This window comes from Rhinolophus ferrumequinum, chromosome 12 (assembly GCF_004115265.2).
Source record: "Rhinolophus ferrumequinum isolate MPI-CBG mRhiFer1 chromosome 12, mRhiFer1_v1.p, whole genome shotgun sequence".
Taxonomy (NCBI): Eukaryota; Metazoa; Chordata; class Mammalia; order Chiroptera; family Rhinolophidae; genus Rhinolophus; species Rhinolophus ferrumequinum.
In genome coordinates, this window is record NC_046295.1 from 68009621 (window position 1) to 68026017 (window position 16397).

Below are 16397 nucleotides of genomic sequence, written 5' to 3' on the forward strand. Positions count from 1 at the left end.
CCTCTCTGAACCCCGGCAAGTCATTTAACTTCTTCAGTCTCCAGTTTCCTCATCTGTACAGCGAGGTAGATATTCCTATGTTACCTTAATTCACTAGGCTGCTAGGAAGTCCCATGAGACATCAGTTGCAAAACCAGGAATTACAAGGTACTTAACAAAATCATAGTAAGCATAGCAATGCTGGTGTGTCTATTTTTTGAGCATATACTATCCACTGGGTGCTTTATACACCTCCTTTCTAACCATGAAAAAAAAAGGTAGTATCATTCCTGCTTTACGCAGAAGCAAAATGAGGAGCCAAGAAATAAAGCATGTCACACCGTTAAGTGTCAAGCTGGCTTTACAATCTGGTCTGTTTAGCATCGAAGGCATCTTGTTCTCCTTTTGTTTCTCTAAATCCAGCTGTTTCTAGTTGCAAGATATGACCCTGGTCGTCTGTTTCGGTTGGAGGCAGTAGAAAGCAATCTCTTAGTTGCCTTCCTTCCATGAGATGGAGCAAGGATCTATTGAATCTGATCACAAAGAGACTCAGGAACTCATATATAAGAAGGGAGAGGCTCTGTGACATGGTTTGGGAAGAAAATGTTCCCAGGTGGCAGGAACCAATAGCTGATGCAAGAGATATGGAACCCAACTGACGGGAGGGAAACAAAGAGGCAGAGCTGAAAACTTGACCCTGCATCACTCCAGTGAAAAACCAGGAATGTCTCAGGCATGAAGCAAGCTGTCACTCTTTTCTTGCTCTTCTCTAATCCCCAGCATCTTAATTGACTTCCTGATGTTTACATGCTCCTGCCCAAAGCACAGTACAAAGTTCTTGGAAGAAGGCCTGTCCTAGTGCCTTGGTTAAGTCGATTTCCCCTTCTTTTGTATCTGTTCAATGTAAGTAACTCTCCTTTAATAAAATTGCAGTACAGATGACGTCAGTTTTGTATACATGCAAAGTATATTGTTATGTGCTCAATAAAGTCTAGTTCCATCCATTTATCTCAGGAGGTTCCCAGCAAATCTGAGAAATGATGTACTGAATAGAGCTCTCGCTCTTTCTCTCTCTGTACACACACACAGAACACACATGTGTGTGCACACACACATGCACACACATGCACACATATGCACACACATGAATAATTACACTTTTGTGTTGAATAATTGAACATTACCAAAGTCGATAGAGAAAACTGTTCAAGTTCTTCATGTCCCACTCCACATATATTCTTCCGTCCTCTTCCAGTGGTCAGCCTTGGTAACCATTACGTATTCTTCTAGACTTTTTTTCCAACGCATTTAGAGATACACATTAAATATATAGTACATATGAGGCATGCATTTATTTGTACCTCATACTATTTCTTGCAGATCTTTTCAAATCAGTATTCATAGAGATCTATCTTTTTAATGGTTATTTGGCAATGCATAATATAAATGTACCATAATGCTTTTAGCTAATCTTTATTGATGGGTTTTTGGTTGTTTATAGCTGTTTGCTATTACAAATTGTGCCACAGTAAAGATCTTTGTACATATATCTCTGCACATGTGTGTGTTTCTCTCAAAGAGATTCTTAGAAGAAGGATTGCTGGGTCAATGCTTTATGAATTTTAAAATTTTGATAGATCTTCTAAATGACCATCTGTAGACACACTACCAGTTTACAATTCTCTCACTGATGAACGAGAGAGCGCATTTCCCACATCTCTCATGTTCATTACTGCCAAACTGGGACGTGGAAAAATAACTCATTTTTATTTGGATTTGCATTTCCGTGATTACTGGTGAGGTTCACCATCTTTTCATGCCTTGGGCCTGTGCATTTCTCCTTTTGTAGATTGTCTGACCATGTACTTTCACTATTTTTCTATTGCAATATTGTCGTTTTCCTTACTGGCTTGTATATGTTTTGCATATTTTCTGGACAGATACCCTTCACATTCCATACATATTAAAATTTCCTTCCAGTCTGCACTTGTATTTTAATCTTGCTTTTCATATCATACAACCTCTTTATCCGGGTCCTTTTTTGCTTCTGAATTTGTGCAATGCTTAGGAAGCCACAAGATGATAAAACATATGTCTGTATAGCCTTCTAATATTTATATAGGTTTCTCATCTTCAGTTTTTTAATGTATGTGGAATTAAATTTTGTGCATGGTAGGAGAGGTTCTTTCAATTTAATTATTTTTATAATGAGAAATAATTACCTGAAGGGTATATCTTTTCACTAATTTGAAATGCTATTTTGTCATACACTACATCCCTTTGTATACCATGTCTACATGCCTAGAGTTTTCCTGATTTAATTATCTGTTTATTCCTGCAAGAGTTCTACACAAGTTTAATTACTAGAGCTTTATAGTGCAGTTTGGATATAGTAAAGTAAGTCTGCTTCCTGTCGTGAACACTAATTTTCTATTTCAAAATTTTCTCACTGTTCTTACCCATTTTTCCTTCAGATTAATTCTAAAGTTGGCTTGTCAAGTCCCATATAAAACACTAATGGAATTTGGGGTAGTATTGCATTGAATTTGTAGACTAAATTGGGGGAAGGTTTAATTTTTTTTTTTTTCTTTAAGAAATATGTATTGAGAGTCAACTCTGTGCTGGGCACTGCTGACAGCTGTGGCAGAGATGGCGTCTTGTGTTCACCACACTGGGTCCTGTTCTTGGACATGTATTGTTGACAATGATTCTAAGCTTCCCTTGCAGTTGGGCCATAGGGACCGTGTGACTGGATTCTGAAGGATGGAATCTGTGCTGACATGACATAACTCACTGACAGACCCAGCCCTTTTAAACATCCTGTGCGTTGGTCAAGCTCTCTCTTCTCCTGCTATGTACGGCTTGGGGACCAAATGTTCCAGATACATCCTGCAGGAAGGAAGAGGGCTGCCTTACTCACAATGGATCTTGCATGAATAATAAACAAACTTCGGTGTGCAAGCTTCTGGTTTGGGAGGCTTCATTTGTTACAGCAACATAGCTCATCTTATACTAGCTGATTGATACAGCATCTTTACAGTTGTGAATCTTGTAATTCAGAAAACGTAGTTTGCATCTCCATTTATTAAGTCTTCCTTTAAACCCTCCACTGAAGTTTTAGACTTTCGGTTGTAAAAGTCTTGCATATATCTTGTTATTCATAGACATTTACACAATACACTCTAGAGACATGTATTTTGGATCCAAGCCAAACGAGTCCAAATCCTGATTCCATCACTTATTGACCGTGTGATCTTGGACAAAATGCTTAACTTCTCTTTTCTTCCTTTATTTATCTCTAAAGAAATTTCATCATAGTGCCATTGTAAGAATTGCGTTATTTTTGGAATACAGTATGAAAAACGTAAAGTACAGCGACAGCTTCTTTTACTATAATCTTTTCCACTTCATCAATAGGATCAGTTTTTCACTTATGTTTTCCTTTATATTTTCTAGTTAGTTATTGCTAATATTGAGGAAAGCTATTACTGATCTGTGTAAGTTGATTTTTCATCCTACCACATTAGAAACTCATCAGTTCTAATATGTCTAACAGATTTTATTAGATGGATGAGTATATATTTGTCCAGTTTGCGTATTAGGATTATGCTAGCATTTGGAATATATTAGAAAACTGTCCTTTTATTGTCTTTCTCTAGATCGCTTTATAGAAGATAAAGGTTATCCATTCCTTGATGATTTGATAGGACCTGCCGATAATCTGCTGGGCTTGATGTCTTCTTTTCAATTACAGCTATTTAGCTGTCGTGTCAGTTTATGTTATCTGCCTATTTAGATTGTCTACAGCATCATGATTTAAACTTGGCAATTTATATTTTCTAAGAAAATAAGGCATTTTATCAAGACAGAAATTTATTGGTATAAAGTTGCACGCAGTATTCTCATTAAATTTGTTTTATCTTCTGTGCTCATATGGTTATGTCCGTAGCTCATTCTTAATGTGCTTATTTGTGTTCTCTCTTCTCTCGCCTTTGAACAGATTTTTGCATTTTATCGATGAGACTCCTTTCATGTTTTCCTATTTCATTTATTTCAGCGTTTATTTGCATTAATTCCTTCCTGCTGCTTTCTTGGACTTTGTTTTATAATTCTGTCTCTGGCTTCTTGAGCTGAAGTCTTCATTTGTTTATTTTCAAACTTTCTTGCCTCTTAATAAATGCCTGGGAGCTTCTGACTACTGTTTTGTCCACACATTGCAAGAGTCTGATTTGCAGGCTTCCGGCTCCTGCTCATTTCTGAAGAGGTGGTAATTTGAGGATTTGGCATTTTTTCTTTACCCAAGTATTACTTAGAAGGTTGTCTTTTTGTAATTCCCAAGTAGATAGATTCACTTCCCAGCCAGATTGGTGTTAACATCTAATATTATCACATTCTAGTCTGAGAATGTAGCTTGTACAATTTGTGCTTTGGTGAATTCGTTGAGATTTCATGCCCCCTAACTTAAGGAAGACACAAGGTGTCTAGTTCAGATTTGGGATCTAATAAAATCTGAGATGAAATAGAAGCTGTACCACTCACCAGCTATATGACCCTGATCAAATCTGTAAACTTCCCTAGGCCTCAGGGTCATAATCTATTAAATGGGGACAATACTAACCCTTATCACAGAGCTGACGTGAGAATTGGAGATACCTTACAAAAAAGATAAAATAGTATCCATTGTTTAGTAGACAATTTACACCTCAGCTATTATGGTGATCATTAGTGTCATTATGACTGTTCTATTATTATCTATGATTGTCCTGGGATCTATTAGCTCATTTACACTTCCCAAGGAAAGCAAATTTATTTCTGGTGGTTTTCAGATCCTAGTTGCTGCCTTCCCTTTAGATTTCTTACAGCCAGTAGATTGGCCCTTCTTTGACTTTTTTTTTTTTTAATTTATTCAAACTACATAATTGGCAACTTTTCTGTGCCATTCACTGAAAATAAATTATATGTGTATTATGCATATATTTTAAATGTGCAAATTTACACATATGTGCTACATATAAAGTAAATACATACATTATATATGTATATGCATATATATATATTATATATATGTATACACACACATATATGCAAAGCTCAGCCCTGCATTCAAGATTCCATAGTCTAGTATAATTGTTTTCTATACATGACCTTATTTGTTCCTTATTTCAACCTGTAGTAGATAGAATAATGGCCCTCCAAATTGTCCACGTCCTAATTCCCAGAATTTGTGAATGTGTTACCTTACATAGTAAAAGGAACTTTGCAGATATGATTAAGAATTTTGAGATGGGAAGGTTTTCTTGGATTATCTTGGTGAGCTTAACGTAATCACAAGGGGTCTTGTAAGAGCACAGGAGGCAGATGAGCGTCAGAGTCAGAGAAGACCATATGACTTGGAAGCTGGAGAAGCAGGCTGTGCCTCTGGTCTTGCAGTCTTGCCAATGCCTGGATTTTAGGAATTCTGATTGCCACAACTGTAAAATAACAAATCTGTTTTGTTTTAAGCCAGTACGTTTGTGGTAATTTCTTTGCAGAAGCATTAGGAAACTAATGCATAACACTCACAGAGTGAGGTATTGCTCCCATTTTCAGATAAGAAAACTGAGGTTTAGAGAATTTAAGCAACTTACCCATGGAGGTATATCATGTTAACAGTGGTGGTAGGAAGTTAACCTAGGAGTTCACATTTCAAGGAGAGAGAGAGAGAGAGAGAGAGAGAGAGAGAGAAAGATTGTGTGTGTCCATATTACAACTGTAGGCTTATGGTGATTTTCCTTTGCTTGGGGGTAGAAAAGGATTCTGGCTTAGCAGGACAGGAAGGAGGGGAGAAAAAAAGCCCAGGGTAGCTTAGTAAGACCCTAAGACATGCAGGGAGAAAAAAAATAGGCACTGATAAAGGCCAATGTTCCTCCGAGTTTTGAAAGGTAAGCAGCTCTCTCCCTCAGGCCACCTCAGGGCACAGGATGATTTATGCAAAAGTCTGTTTAGTTGTTGGTTTCTTGTTTTTAATTTTATTTTTGTACCAAATGACATAATTATAGTGCTCCTTTAGAACACTCTGTCGTCTGGGAGATTTTCTTACAGAAATTCTAAAGAGTGCTGGATCACAGGAAACCTGCCAAGATGTGCATGAGACTATATTTATACATATGCCAAAATGGAAAACATAAAATGAATACAAAGATACAAACTGGGCATTACAGCCGAAGGCAACGAACATGTTACCCTTAACATCCCCATCACATCACAGAGAATACTGGAACTTGATGGGACTCTATAGCTTGTACCATAAAACCTTATACGTGTTCAGTCAAGAGCGTGTTTTTCTTCGTCCTGATAGCAGCATCATGAGATGGGGATTTTCTTGTCCACCTTGCCACACAGGATCCCGAGGCTTGGCATTTTCAATTCCTTGACCAAGATCCCACGGAGACTTTGGAAACATCAGAGCCTTGACCTTGGATCCTGACTCCAGATCTAGTGCCTGTTCCACTTCAGCACGTACAACTTCTTCCAATGTGCTTGTTTTTCCAAATAGCAGTTATACCGATTCTCCAAGCAGAGTAGTTCTTTATTTAGTCATGTGACTACTTTCTCACTCAGTCACTCATCCCTCAATGGCTTATGGAATCAATACAATTATTCATTAAAATGCCTAGATAACAAATCTTTTTTTTTTTTTTAACAGAGAAGGGAATCAAGTCCTAGAAAAAATGAAAAATAGAGAAAAGCGAAGGGCAAGAAGAGCTCCAGAAACTGCACATCCCATAGACATGGGCCAATGTGAGAAATGAATCTAAGCACCTACAACCAAGGCAAGAGAGAAACAGATGCCTCTGAGCTTTACTGATCCTGACACCTATGAGAAATCCACCCTGGGGTCATCAGGACCAGGACTCTTTGTGACCCAGCAGCTTTGGCCCTCCACGGCCTGAACCCCACTAACCAAAGTCACAGGAGTCTTTCTCATGAAGGTCCTCAGGATTATCTCAACATGATCCAAAATGGAGTTTCGTGAAACTGTTCTCAGAGACAGGCTGCACTTATGGGAAAAATTTAAGAGTTTCTAGAAAGTCCATTTTGATTGCAATGTACTCACTCAAGAGCATTCTTCAGAGGAGACAGGAAGAGAGTTGAGGAGGGAAAGAAGGGAAAAGAAAGGAAAGGAAAGGGAAGGGAAGGGAAGGGAAGAAAAGGTAATTTCATGAGGAACTCTGGGCTAAATTATATACCATATTGTATCTACTTTCAGACCCCCAACACTGGGAAGAAACACTAATATTTCAGCTAACACTAAAAAGCACACCAAAAAGATTCTCTAATTAAACTATCAAACTAGCGGTGGTAAAACATACCCTAATTTCAGAGATGTTAAACTGTGGAAAACATGGACACCTTAGAACCAATGAAATGCAGTATATTTCACCACTGCAGGACTTGTCAGAGCCTTTACCACCCACAAGTACACTGTGAACCTTCAAAAGGCAGTTACAGAATACAGATGTCCCCATGGGCTTGACCACTGAACTTCCCTATTTTATCTTTAAAATAGTTCATGAAACTAATGTTCCACAAAAGCCACACTGGAAAACACCTATCTGAACAAATGGATGGATTTCGTGTGCTTCCATCCATTGTCTGCGAATACGACTTTCACCTGAGCTTTTGCAAATATTTCAAACAGCAGAGAGCACATGGTTGTAATGTTTGACAAGAACCTGGAACGTAGATGTTCTATGTTAACTATGAGCGGTAAATTTCACATCCTTCAATCAGACGTCAGAGGGGTGAGAGCTCAGGCCTAAGCTAAACGTTGCAAACTGCAACGGAACAAGTGCTTGAATGAATGCTACCCTCCACCCCAACACCTGTGCAAGTAGTCACTGACAGTCTAACTTAAGATCTCCGAGTCCACTCTGGGGGTCACTGTTTTCTACTATTTGAGTGGACTTCAGCTTCAACAATGGAAATAAACAGCTTCCAGATAATGACGGATTCTAAACACATGTATTTATCTCCTCTCCCTCCTAAATCACTTACAAATGACATTAAACATATAGGCTAGTAAGGGCTATTTGAGGCTGGACGTGCTCTCTGAGGCCATGTTTTCAAATACATTTTCATTGTATTTTTAATTCAATTACATTTAAATACATTGAATAGATTCAAATTAGAAGAGAAAAGCTTGGGATATCTTCTATCCCAATTTCACCTCCTAACTGGCTGTGACACCCTCTGGGCTTCATTTTCTTCCTATAATGATCTGAGAAATATCGAAACTTCAAAAATATTGATGACATTGCTGACTATTTCTTACATAGAAATATATAAGAACATTTTTCTTAGTGAATCATATCAGGAAAAGGTGTATACCCTCTGGGAAAAAAACAAGAAAAAAAAAACAACACCAAAATCACAGCTTTCTCTTTCCTCAAGCAAGGACAACTATATAATCAACCTTTTTTTTTTTTTTTTTCTGTTTACTTCGGTTGCCAAGAAGCACAGAGCTAAATTTATCTCATATTGAGATATTCTCCCATTTCAGGCTCCTGAAACCATCCTCTCCCTTACCCTTTCTCTCCTTAGAAGTGGCTCTGATCAGTCCTATCTGTAGAGTATCCATTTTTTTACAGGTTGGATTAATGTGCATAATATTAAGTTCTCTTGAAAGAATGCACAGTATACATTGTAAACATACACACACACACACACACACACAGAGGAAACAAATATGGTTGCTAGGTAACCTGCCAAGGTCTTAGAGGAAGGGAATGTTCCCTCACCTATAAGATTTCATTCTAAATGTGTCAGCTTAGTATTCAATGACCTTCTCAACCTATCTCAGATTTACCTGCTTCTCTACTGTACGGGTGCCTGTGCCCTACCAATGTCAATCAGGACCAAGTGAGGCTCAAACACCTGTCCTCAGGGTTCTCTTTGCCCCCGATGAGCAAGGACTTGTACTCAATACTTCTGTGTGTTCTCAGCATCCCACAAAAGACTGGGCACAGAGTAGGTGCAACCAATTTGAGGTAGATAGATTCCTTAATTCAACATTTATGGTTTTGAAGAAGTCATTGGGCCAAACCATGACGAATGACAACGGGGACACACATGTGACTAAAACCCAGTCCTTGCTCATGAGGAGTTCACAGGATGATGGGGAACAGACAGGAAAGCAGGTAAGTCAACAGAGCAGGGGGACTCCCATGGGGAGAATCATGGTGTGGGGATGGAGGAGTAAGTGACCCCAGAGAAAGGATTCTTCACTCATTTGGGGGGAACTTGGCCTGACTCGAGGTTGATAACCAGGGTAGCTAGGCAGAGGTCCAGCCTGTAAGGGGTGTCATGATTTCACAGGGATACATTGGAATATAAGGCTAACTGTAAATGGCCCTCCCCCTTGTAAGAGGGTCTTGTGGGTAGAAAGGGAAACATACCAACCAAAATAAAACAATAAAAGTCCTTTCTTGGCATACCCTAACCCCACTCAATAATTATTGAGCCAATATTTAAATAGAACCCACTTGAAAGGACGAGATATTTTGTTATCTAGCTCCAGGGTAACTGCACACCTCACCCCTGCACCCCTGTGGAGCTCAGAGAAGTCTTGCTGGAAATGGTGGTGTGACGCCTGCACCGAGACTAGGAGATGACACTGAGCTGTCCAAGCTAAAGAGCCAAGGGCGAATGGTAAGGGTACAGGAGAGGAGGAAAGAAGAGGCAGAGGGAACAATGTCAAAATCCAGAAGCTGAAGCCAAGAGGCCAAATTCAGGAAGAGGGACATAGCTGGAAATCAGCTGGAAAGGCCGGACTGCGAACAACTTCCGTAGCCATGTTAACTGAGGAACTTCATTTAACAATTTTAAATTGAGCACCTACTATATGTCAGGCACTGTCCTAGGTGCTGGAGATAGAGGTAAGCCAGACATACAATTCAGTCATTGAATGATTAACTGAGGTGGCTTTATACCTATTAGACTAATTACACTTACCAAGTGTTTCAATGCGCCAGCCTTTGTATAATTTCATTAAATCCTCACCATGATTCTGCTTGAGAGAAGAGGCTCAGAGAAGTTTAGGGATTGCTCAAAACCATAGGGCTAGAAGTGGCCAGTGGCCAGCAGTGACATCCAGTCTATCTTGACTGAGACTGGAGCCAGGCTTGGGTTTGAATCTGATGCCCTTCCTTACCAGCTGTGTGACCTTGGGCAAGTTCTTCAACCACTCCGTGTCTGGTTTTCTTGACAGTAAAGGGGACCATAAGGATAAGTCCCTGTAGAGTTGTTCTGAGAACTAAATGAGCTAACGTACACAACACACTTAGCACAGTCGTGGCGCACAGGGAGCGCTTTGTAAATGTTAGCTGCTATTATTGCAAAGGGGTTTGTTAAACTTGCACCCAATTAACTCTTAGAAAAGTCAGAGGTTTGAGCAAGCTGAGAAGGTCCTCTTGAGCGAGGGTTTGCTTTTCTCGCTTAATTCACCAGTACGCCATTTCTTTAGAACAACTTTTGCATAGTATCTGCTAATAGTTTTCATTGTTTTGTTTATAGTGCTCCTAACAATGGTGGGTAACTCCTCATTTGCATCCTTAGTAGACAATTTTCAAAACGTGTTGACAGTGCAGTTGGTTTTAGGAGACCTGGGTTTTCCTTCTTTTTTTTTTTTTTTTTTGTCCTGTTTATCAGCATCTGAATGGGCCTCATCAGCTCACAGCTCATTCCCACCCATTCAATCTAATTTAAAGCTTTCAGAGACCTTTCCAGGTAGGAAGGTTAGTTCTCCCTTGCCTCCCAGAACAGAAAACCAAGAGGCTGAGCATCTAGGGTCACCGAGGAAGTGGCGGGGGGCTATTGTCATTACTATCATTCACTTTAGTTATTTTATTTAACAAACACAGACAGTTCTAACTCCCTGCAGGGCACGAATCCAAACTATTTTACAAATATTCATGTACATTGTGATGTAATTAATGTAATGCGTTTAGTCTTTATAACAACTATGGAGAGATACTATTATTATCTCTGTTTTACAGATGAGAAAACTGAGGCACAGGGACATTAAACAACTTGCTCAAGGTCACGCAGCGCATTACATTACTAGCCCTGTGCACTTGGGCATGTTACTTCACCTTCATGGAGTTTTATTAAGCCTAAATTACTTTGCACTCTCTACAGGCAACATTCCATTGAGGTAGATATTGTTACCATTTTAGAGATGAGGAACCTGCAGGTCAGGGGTCCAAGGTCAGAGAGTTAAAGGTAAAGATCTAGGATTAGAACCACACTCTGTGGATTTCCCTTGACCTCAGCAGGGTGCCATGGGTGGAGGGTGGTAAGAGTTACTAAATCGAAATCCCTTACGTGTCCCTGGGCTGTAGCTGTTATTGTTTGCAAGAGAAGGACACCTCACCCAAAGTACGCAGGGAGAGAAACAACAATGGTAAGAATAGAACTGATTCTGTATTCAAGCCTCAGATCGAAGCCCATGCATAATTTACTGAACACTGCCCTGCAGTCACTTAAACGGTGGAGAGACAGACTGCTATGAGTTCAGGTCTGCATACACTAATTTAGTTCTTATTTATTTTACCGATGCATATCTAGGGCTGCTCCAACACCTGCTGGAAGGCACCTGAAGCCCCGAGTGTAACTGGGGCACTGAGGGAGATCCTGAAATAAACCCCGCAAGGAGAACTGGACCCCTCAGATGAGGACCACGCAGGTAAAACCAATTTTCTGTTAAACTGTGATTAAACCCATACATACCCGCCACCCTCTTTTTCGTAATATGCAAGACTGAAAAAGTTGTTACATGCCTTATTCTGCTTTTCTATCTTAGTAAAGCACTGAGTATACTTCAATGACTAATATTCACGCGAGCACAGGATAATTTTTCTGAGTCACAGAATGTCAAAAGGTGAGCAAATTTTCTAACACGAAGACATCATCAGAAAGGGAACACAGAGAAGAAGAAGAACTGCTGCCATTTTCTTGAGTAGTTGCTGAGGACCGAACACAATGCTGGATGCTATGTACGAACGAAAGGGGTAGCGGCCACTGAGTCCTCTACCTGGGAGACGAGGGACATTGGAAGAAAGGGTAGGCATTGTTGTCCAAAGATCTCCTTTTAACAGGTGGTTAAACACTGGCTCAGAGAGGGAAAGTGACTTGTCCCAGGTCACTCAGCAAGTTGGTAGTAATTGGTGTGTCCCTTCTTTCAATCTCAGGCTAATTTTAAAACTCCAATGAGCTTTTGGCATTTGTCTGCATTATTCCTTTCCACCTCCCTTCCCCTAGTTAATGATCCTTGCACTTAGGGTGCAGAGAAGCTAAACTTTGAACGTGGCACTGCTAAATTCCTGCCAGAACAGAGTTGAAAGCCTGGGCCAAGCCTATGTTCTTGGGACACCTACTGGTTTCTTAGTGCACCTACGAGGGGTCTGCATCTGTCTCCTAACTACACTAACCAGGGCTGTAGGGCGAGGCAGAAGGCGGGGTGGGGGTAGGAGGGGTGGGGGTAGGGGGGTTGGGGGATGGAGGTGGGGGGCGGATTTGGGCAGAAACGAATCCGGACCCCAAGACACAGCCTGAGCATGGGTCCTATTTATTATCATTCTTCCCAATACCCAGCAGAAGGTTATTCTTGCCTGTTACCTCTTCAGCTGCAAGAGCAGAGGCAGAAAAGCCATTTCTTTGGAAGTCAGGCCCAATCTGACTGAGCTGTAGTTCCTGACCTTTATTCTGCATCCCCCATTGCTGGTCAGGGAATGGCTGGGCTTCGGGGACACTCACCCGCAGAACATGAAGATGGTGCTGGAGGTGGCATCGTAGGGCAAAGGCAGCGTCTGCTGTAAGCACAGCTGCTCACAGCCGCCATTGAAGCCATCGGAGCAGTCGATGCCTTTGGAGTGATCGTAGCATCCGGAGCCATCCTTCATGGGCCTGAGCTCCTCAGGACACTGCTCCGAGAGAAAGAAACGGGAGTTATGGCTGAGGAGGCGGCGGGTCCCATCACACCCTCTCCTCCCACCTTCTGAAAAAGTGCTGGTGTTGGGTACCAATAAGACAGGTTCAAAGTTTTCTTTGGCCAACAAATAGCTGTGTGGCGTTGGGTAAGTCCCTTTACCTCTCTGAACCTCAGTGTGTCTACCTGTAAAATGGGCCTTTTGTCAATATCTGCCTGGTAGAGTTGTGAGACTGAAGGGAGATAATGTCTGCAAAGTGTTTAGAATGCTGTGGCTCCTGGGGCAATCATATAGCAAATATGCTATTGATATTGCTGGAATCATCATAACTATGTTTATTATAGTTGTTGAATAAGGTCTGCTGCTATAAAGGTCACTTAAAGAGGCTGCCAGATACAGTTTAAAGAGCTCCTAGTCAACATGAGTTTAAATTCAAGCTCTTCCCCTTCTCTCTGTCAAATCCAGAGCAAGATACCCTCTCTGGGCCTCAACTTCTTTATCACTTAAATGGGCACAGCTCCTACACCTGTGAATTTGTTAAGAAGCTTAGGCTGATCATGGAGGTGTGATCCAGTTTAAACTTCAAAATTTGGCCCCAATTTGGTACTCATCAAATGTGAGGTCTCTTCCTTTCTGTCTTGAATTTGTCACCACTTCTCCAGCCTTGTGGCTGGAGCCCTGCATGAAATACCCTCAGACTCACATCCATAGCCTGTGAAGAGTCTGGCTTCCCCTACACCAGCCTCCCAATTGCCACTGGAGGGATATTTCTAAATAGCCTCACTTTCCAGCTTAAATAAATGAAGGTGTTTTAAACATCTCCAACAATGACTGGAATTTTTGTCTAAGCAAAGCCCTCTGCCTTGCCAGACGCACATTCATTCCTCCCGGTAACCAAATGGCTGCCCTCTGGCCCCTAAGAAACCCCAGCGATGCCAACCTTGAGTGACCTCAGCCGCATGCTCTTGGCACCGGCTACGTGCTCTGTGAAAGGAAGAGCTTACACTGTAGGGGCAAGTGGCTATTTATTTAATTTAGTTTTCCATTATTTGATGAGGATGAGCTCATCTCCAGTCCAGCAGGTGGAGAAACGGTTCCAACTCTCTGGCATTTGGGAGAGAAAATGAGGAACTAGGTTTTAATTTCAGTCACCCTGCTGGCAATTCCTGTCCACAAAGATTAACACCCAGAGCCCAGCCCTCTTCATCCATCACTGGACATTGCTGATTAAAACACCCTCCCAACGGACCTCTCCCTCCTAACCAGCACCCCGTTCCGTCCCCCTGTACAACATCAATAACAAAACACAGGCACACACACACACACACACACACAAATTAATTTACAAAACACACAGTAACAAACAAAAGGCCAGCCCTCCTGGAAATTAAATTTTGTGTAAGAAGAATTCATAATTACAGATGCACGACCGAGTTGTTCGAGACATTTGAGACTGGCGCCAGGAAGGGTGGCGGAGAAAGTAGGTTATAAATGGCCTTTGTCAAACCGCAGAATAGGTTATAGAAAACTGGCTACATTTTGTGCTTAAAAAGAAAAATCAATTTTCCGTGTAAGCACAAGGCTGTACATATTAATACAAGCTCACACACAGCCTCCGCTTGTTTGGGAGCATTTACGGTCGGACAGGAGGGCACGTGGACATAGGGTCACTTGGAGCCATTTGCTGGTGCTGTGGCTGTGTCTCTGTCTGTCAGCACAGACTCGGGTGAGCGCTGCTGAAGGGGACAGCTGACCTTCTCCGCAGGTAACAGGAGCTATCTGGGACAGGGCACTACCACAGTTCCTCCCATCTCCTGCTGATTGCCAAACACATGTGTTCTTTAATCCAGGCCCAATCTAAACACTTTACCTGTATTTTACTTCATCTTCACAGCAAACCTATGAGGCAGTATGGTGGGCTGATAATGCGCCCAAAGACATGTCCCCCTGCTCACCCCTGGGACCTGTGAATGTTACTGTCCATGGTAAGTAGATGTGACTTAATTAGCTCCTGAGACGCAGATGTGATTTAGTTAGCTCCTGAGATGAACAGATCACCTTGGATCATCCAATGCTGTTGCAAACATCCTGACAACGGAGGCCCAGAGAGATTACGCCCACAGAGAAGAAGACCATCTGGAGGTAGAGCAGAGACTGGACTGAGATGGCCACAAGCCTCACAGATGCTGCAGCCACCAGAAACTGGGAGAGGCTGAATTCTCCCCTAGAGCTCTCGGGGGGCGGACAGCCTTGCTGACATCTTGATTTCAGACTTCCAGCCTCCAGAACTGGGAGAGAATAAATTTCTGTTGTCTTCTGCCACCCAATTCCTGGTAACGTGGAACAGCAGCCCTAGGAAACTAATACAATGCTTTCTGTTTCAAGCTGCTTGATTTGGGGGTCATTTGTTACGTGGCAATAGATAACCAACTCGGTGAGACAAATGTGTCAAGTGCTTAGAAAAGTACTCGGCAAATGGTACCTGCCGTTATGGGTATCCTGAAGGAACTCAGAATCCAGTTTGAGATAAGAAATATATATCTCTGTCAGACACCAAGAAGGCAAGTATAACTCGAGAGGAAAAATGAAAACTCTGCTAATATGAATGACTGGGGAATATCGGAATAGAGAGGCATTGGTCTGGGGAGTCTTCTTAGAGGTAGGAGGTGTCACTGGAGCAGAAGGGACACATCCTAGTATACTAGAAAGGGAACGATCAGAACACTGGCGATCAGAACACTGGCGCAGGCACCACCACTCCCCTGCCTGTGAACTTGGAGCTGCAGTGTCCTCTCTACCTGGGGGAGAAAACTTAGAGACAAGAATGTGTGGGCTGAAAGCAAGCCTACATTCCATGCAGGGTTTCTGATACTGAGTATCTAGGCAAATGTTTCATCTCAGAGAAAGACTCAACTTCCTCATCCAGAGAATAATAATGCCTCTCCTGGAGTCAATTCTAAAGTCTATGAAAAAACAACCTGAAGTGCCTGGCTCAGAACCAGCATATAATAGGCACTCAATAAATGAATACGGTAGCTGCCTGTTTAATTATTTTAGGAAGCTGCCAAACTTTTCCAGGGTGGTTGTACTATTTTAAATCCCCACCAGCAATGTATGAGCAAGCCACTGTCTCCACATCCTCATCGCTATTTGGTATTGTCAGGATGTTTTATTTTAGTATCCTGATAGGTGTACAGTTATATCTCACTGTGGTTTTAATTTGCATTTCTCTACTAGTTAATGATGCTGAACATCTTTTGTGTTTATTTTCCATCTGTATATCCTTTGCAGTGAGATGCCTCTTGATGTCTTTTGCCCATTTTGTAATTGGATTTTTTGAGTTTTTTTTTTTTACTATTAAGTTTTGAAGTTTCTTTATACGTATACCCTCGACACTAGACTTTTGTCAGACATATGAGTTTCAAATATTTTCTCTCCCATTCTGTGATT

General features: G+C 41.4%; 1 protein-coding gene and 1 long non-coding RNA gene across 6 annotated transcripts in view; one reads left to right on the top strand and one right to left on the bottom strand.

Annotated features, from left to right (window-relative positions):
* The window catches only part of ASTN2 (astrotactin 2), an 836425-nt gene that overhangs the window by 302747 nt on the left and 517281 nt on the right, over positions 1 to 16397 (bottom strand). For all 5 annotated transcript variants that reach the window (XM_033122811.1, XM_033122810.1, XM_033122808.1 and 2 more), the window contains one exon: positions 12775 to 12941. In XM_033122811.1, coding sequence (XP_032978702.1) covers positions 12775 to 12941 — 167 coding nt within the window. The remainder of the gene's footprint in view (positions 1 to 12774; positions 12942 to 16397) is intronic.
* Positions 11522 to 15668, top strand: LOC117031903 (uncharacterized). The gene is made up of 3 exons (XR_004424641.1): positions 11522 to 11704; positions 11822 to 12081; positions 14842 to 15668. It is a non-coding gene; the product is annotated as an uncharacterized LOC117031903 (long non-coding RNA).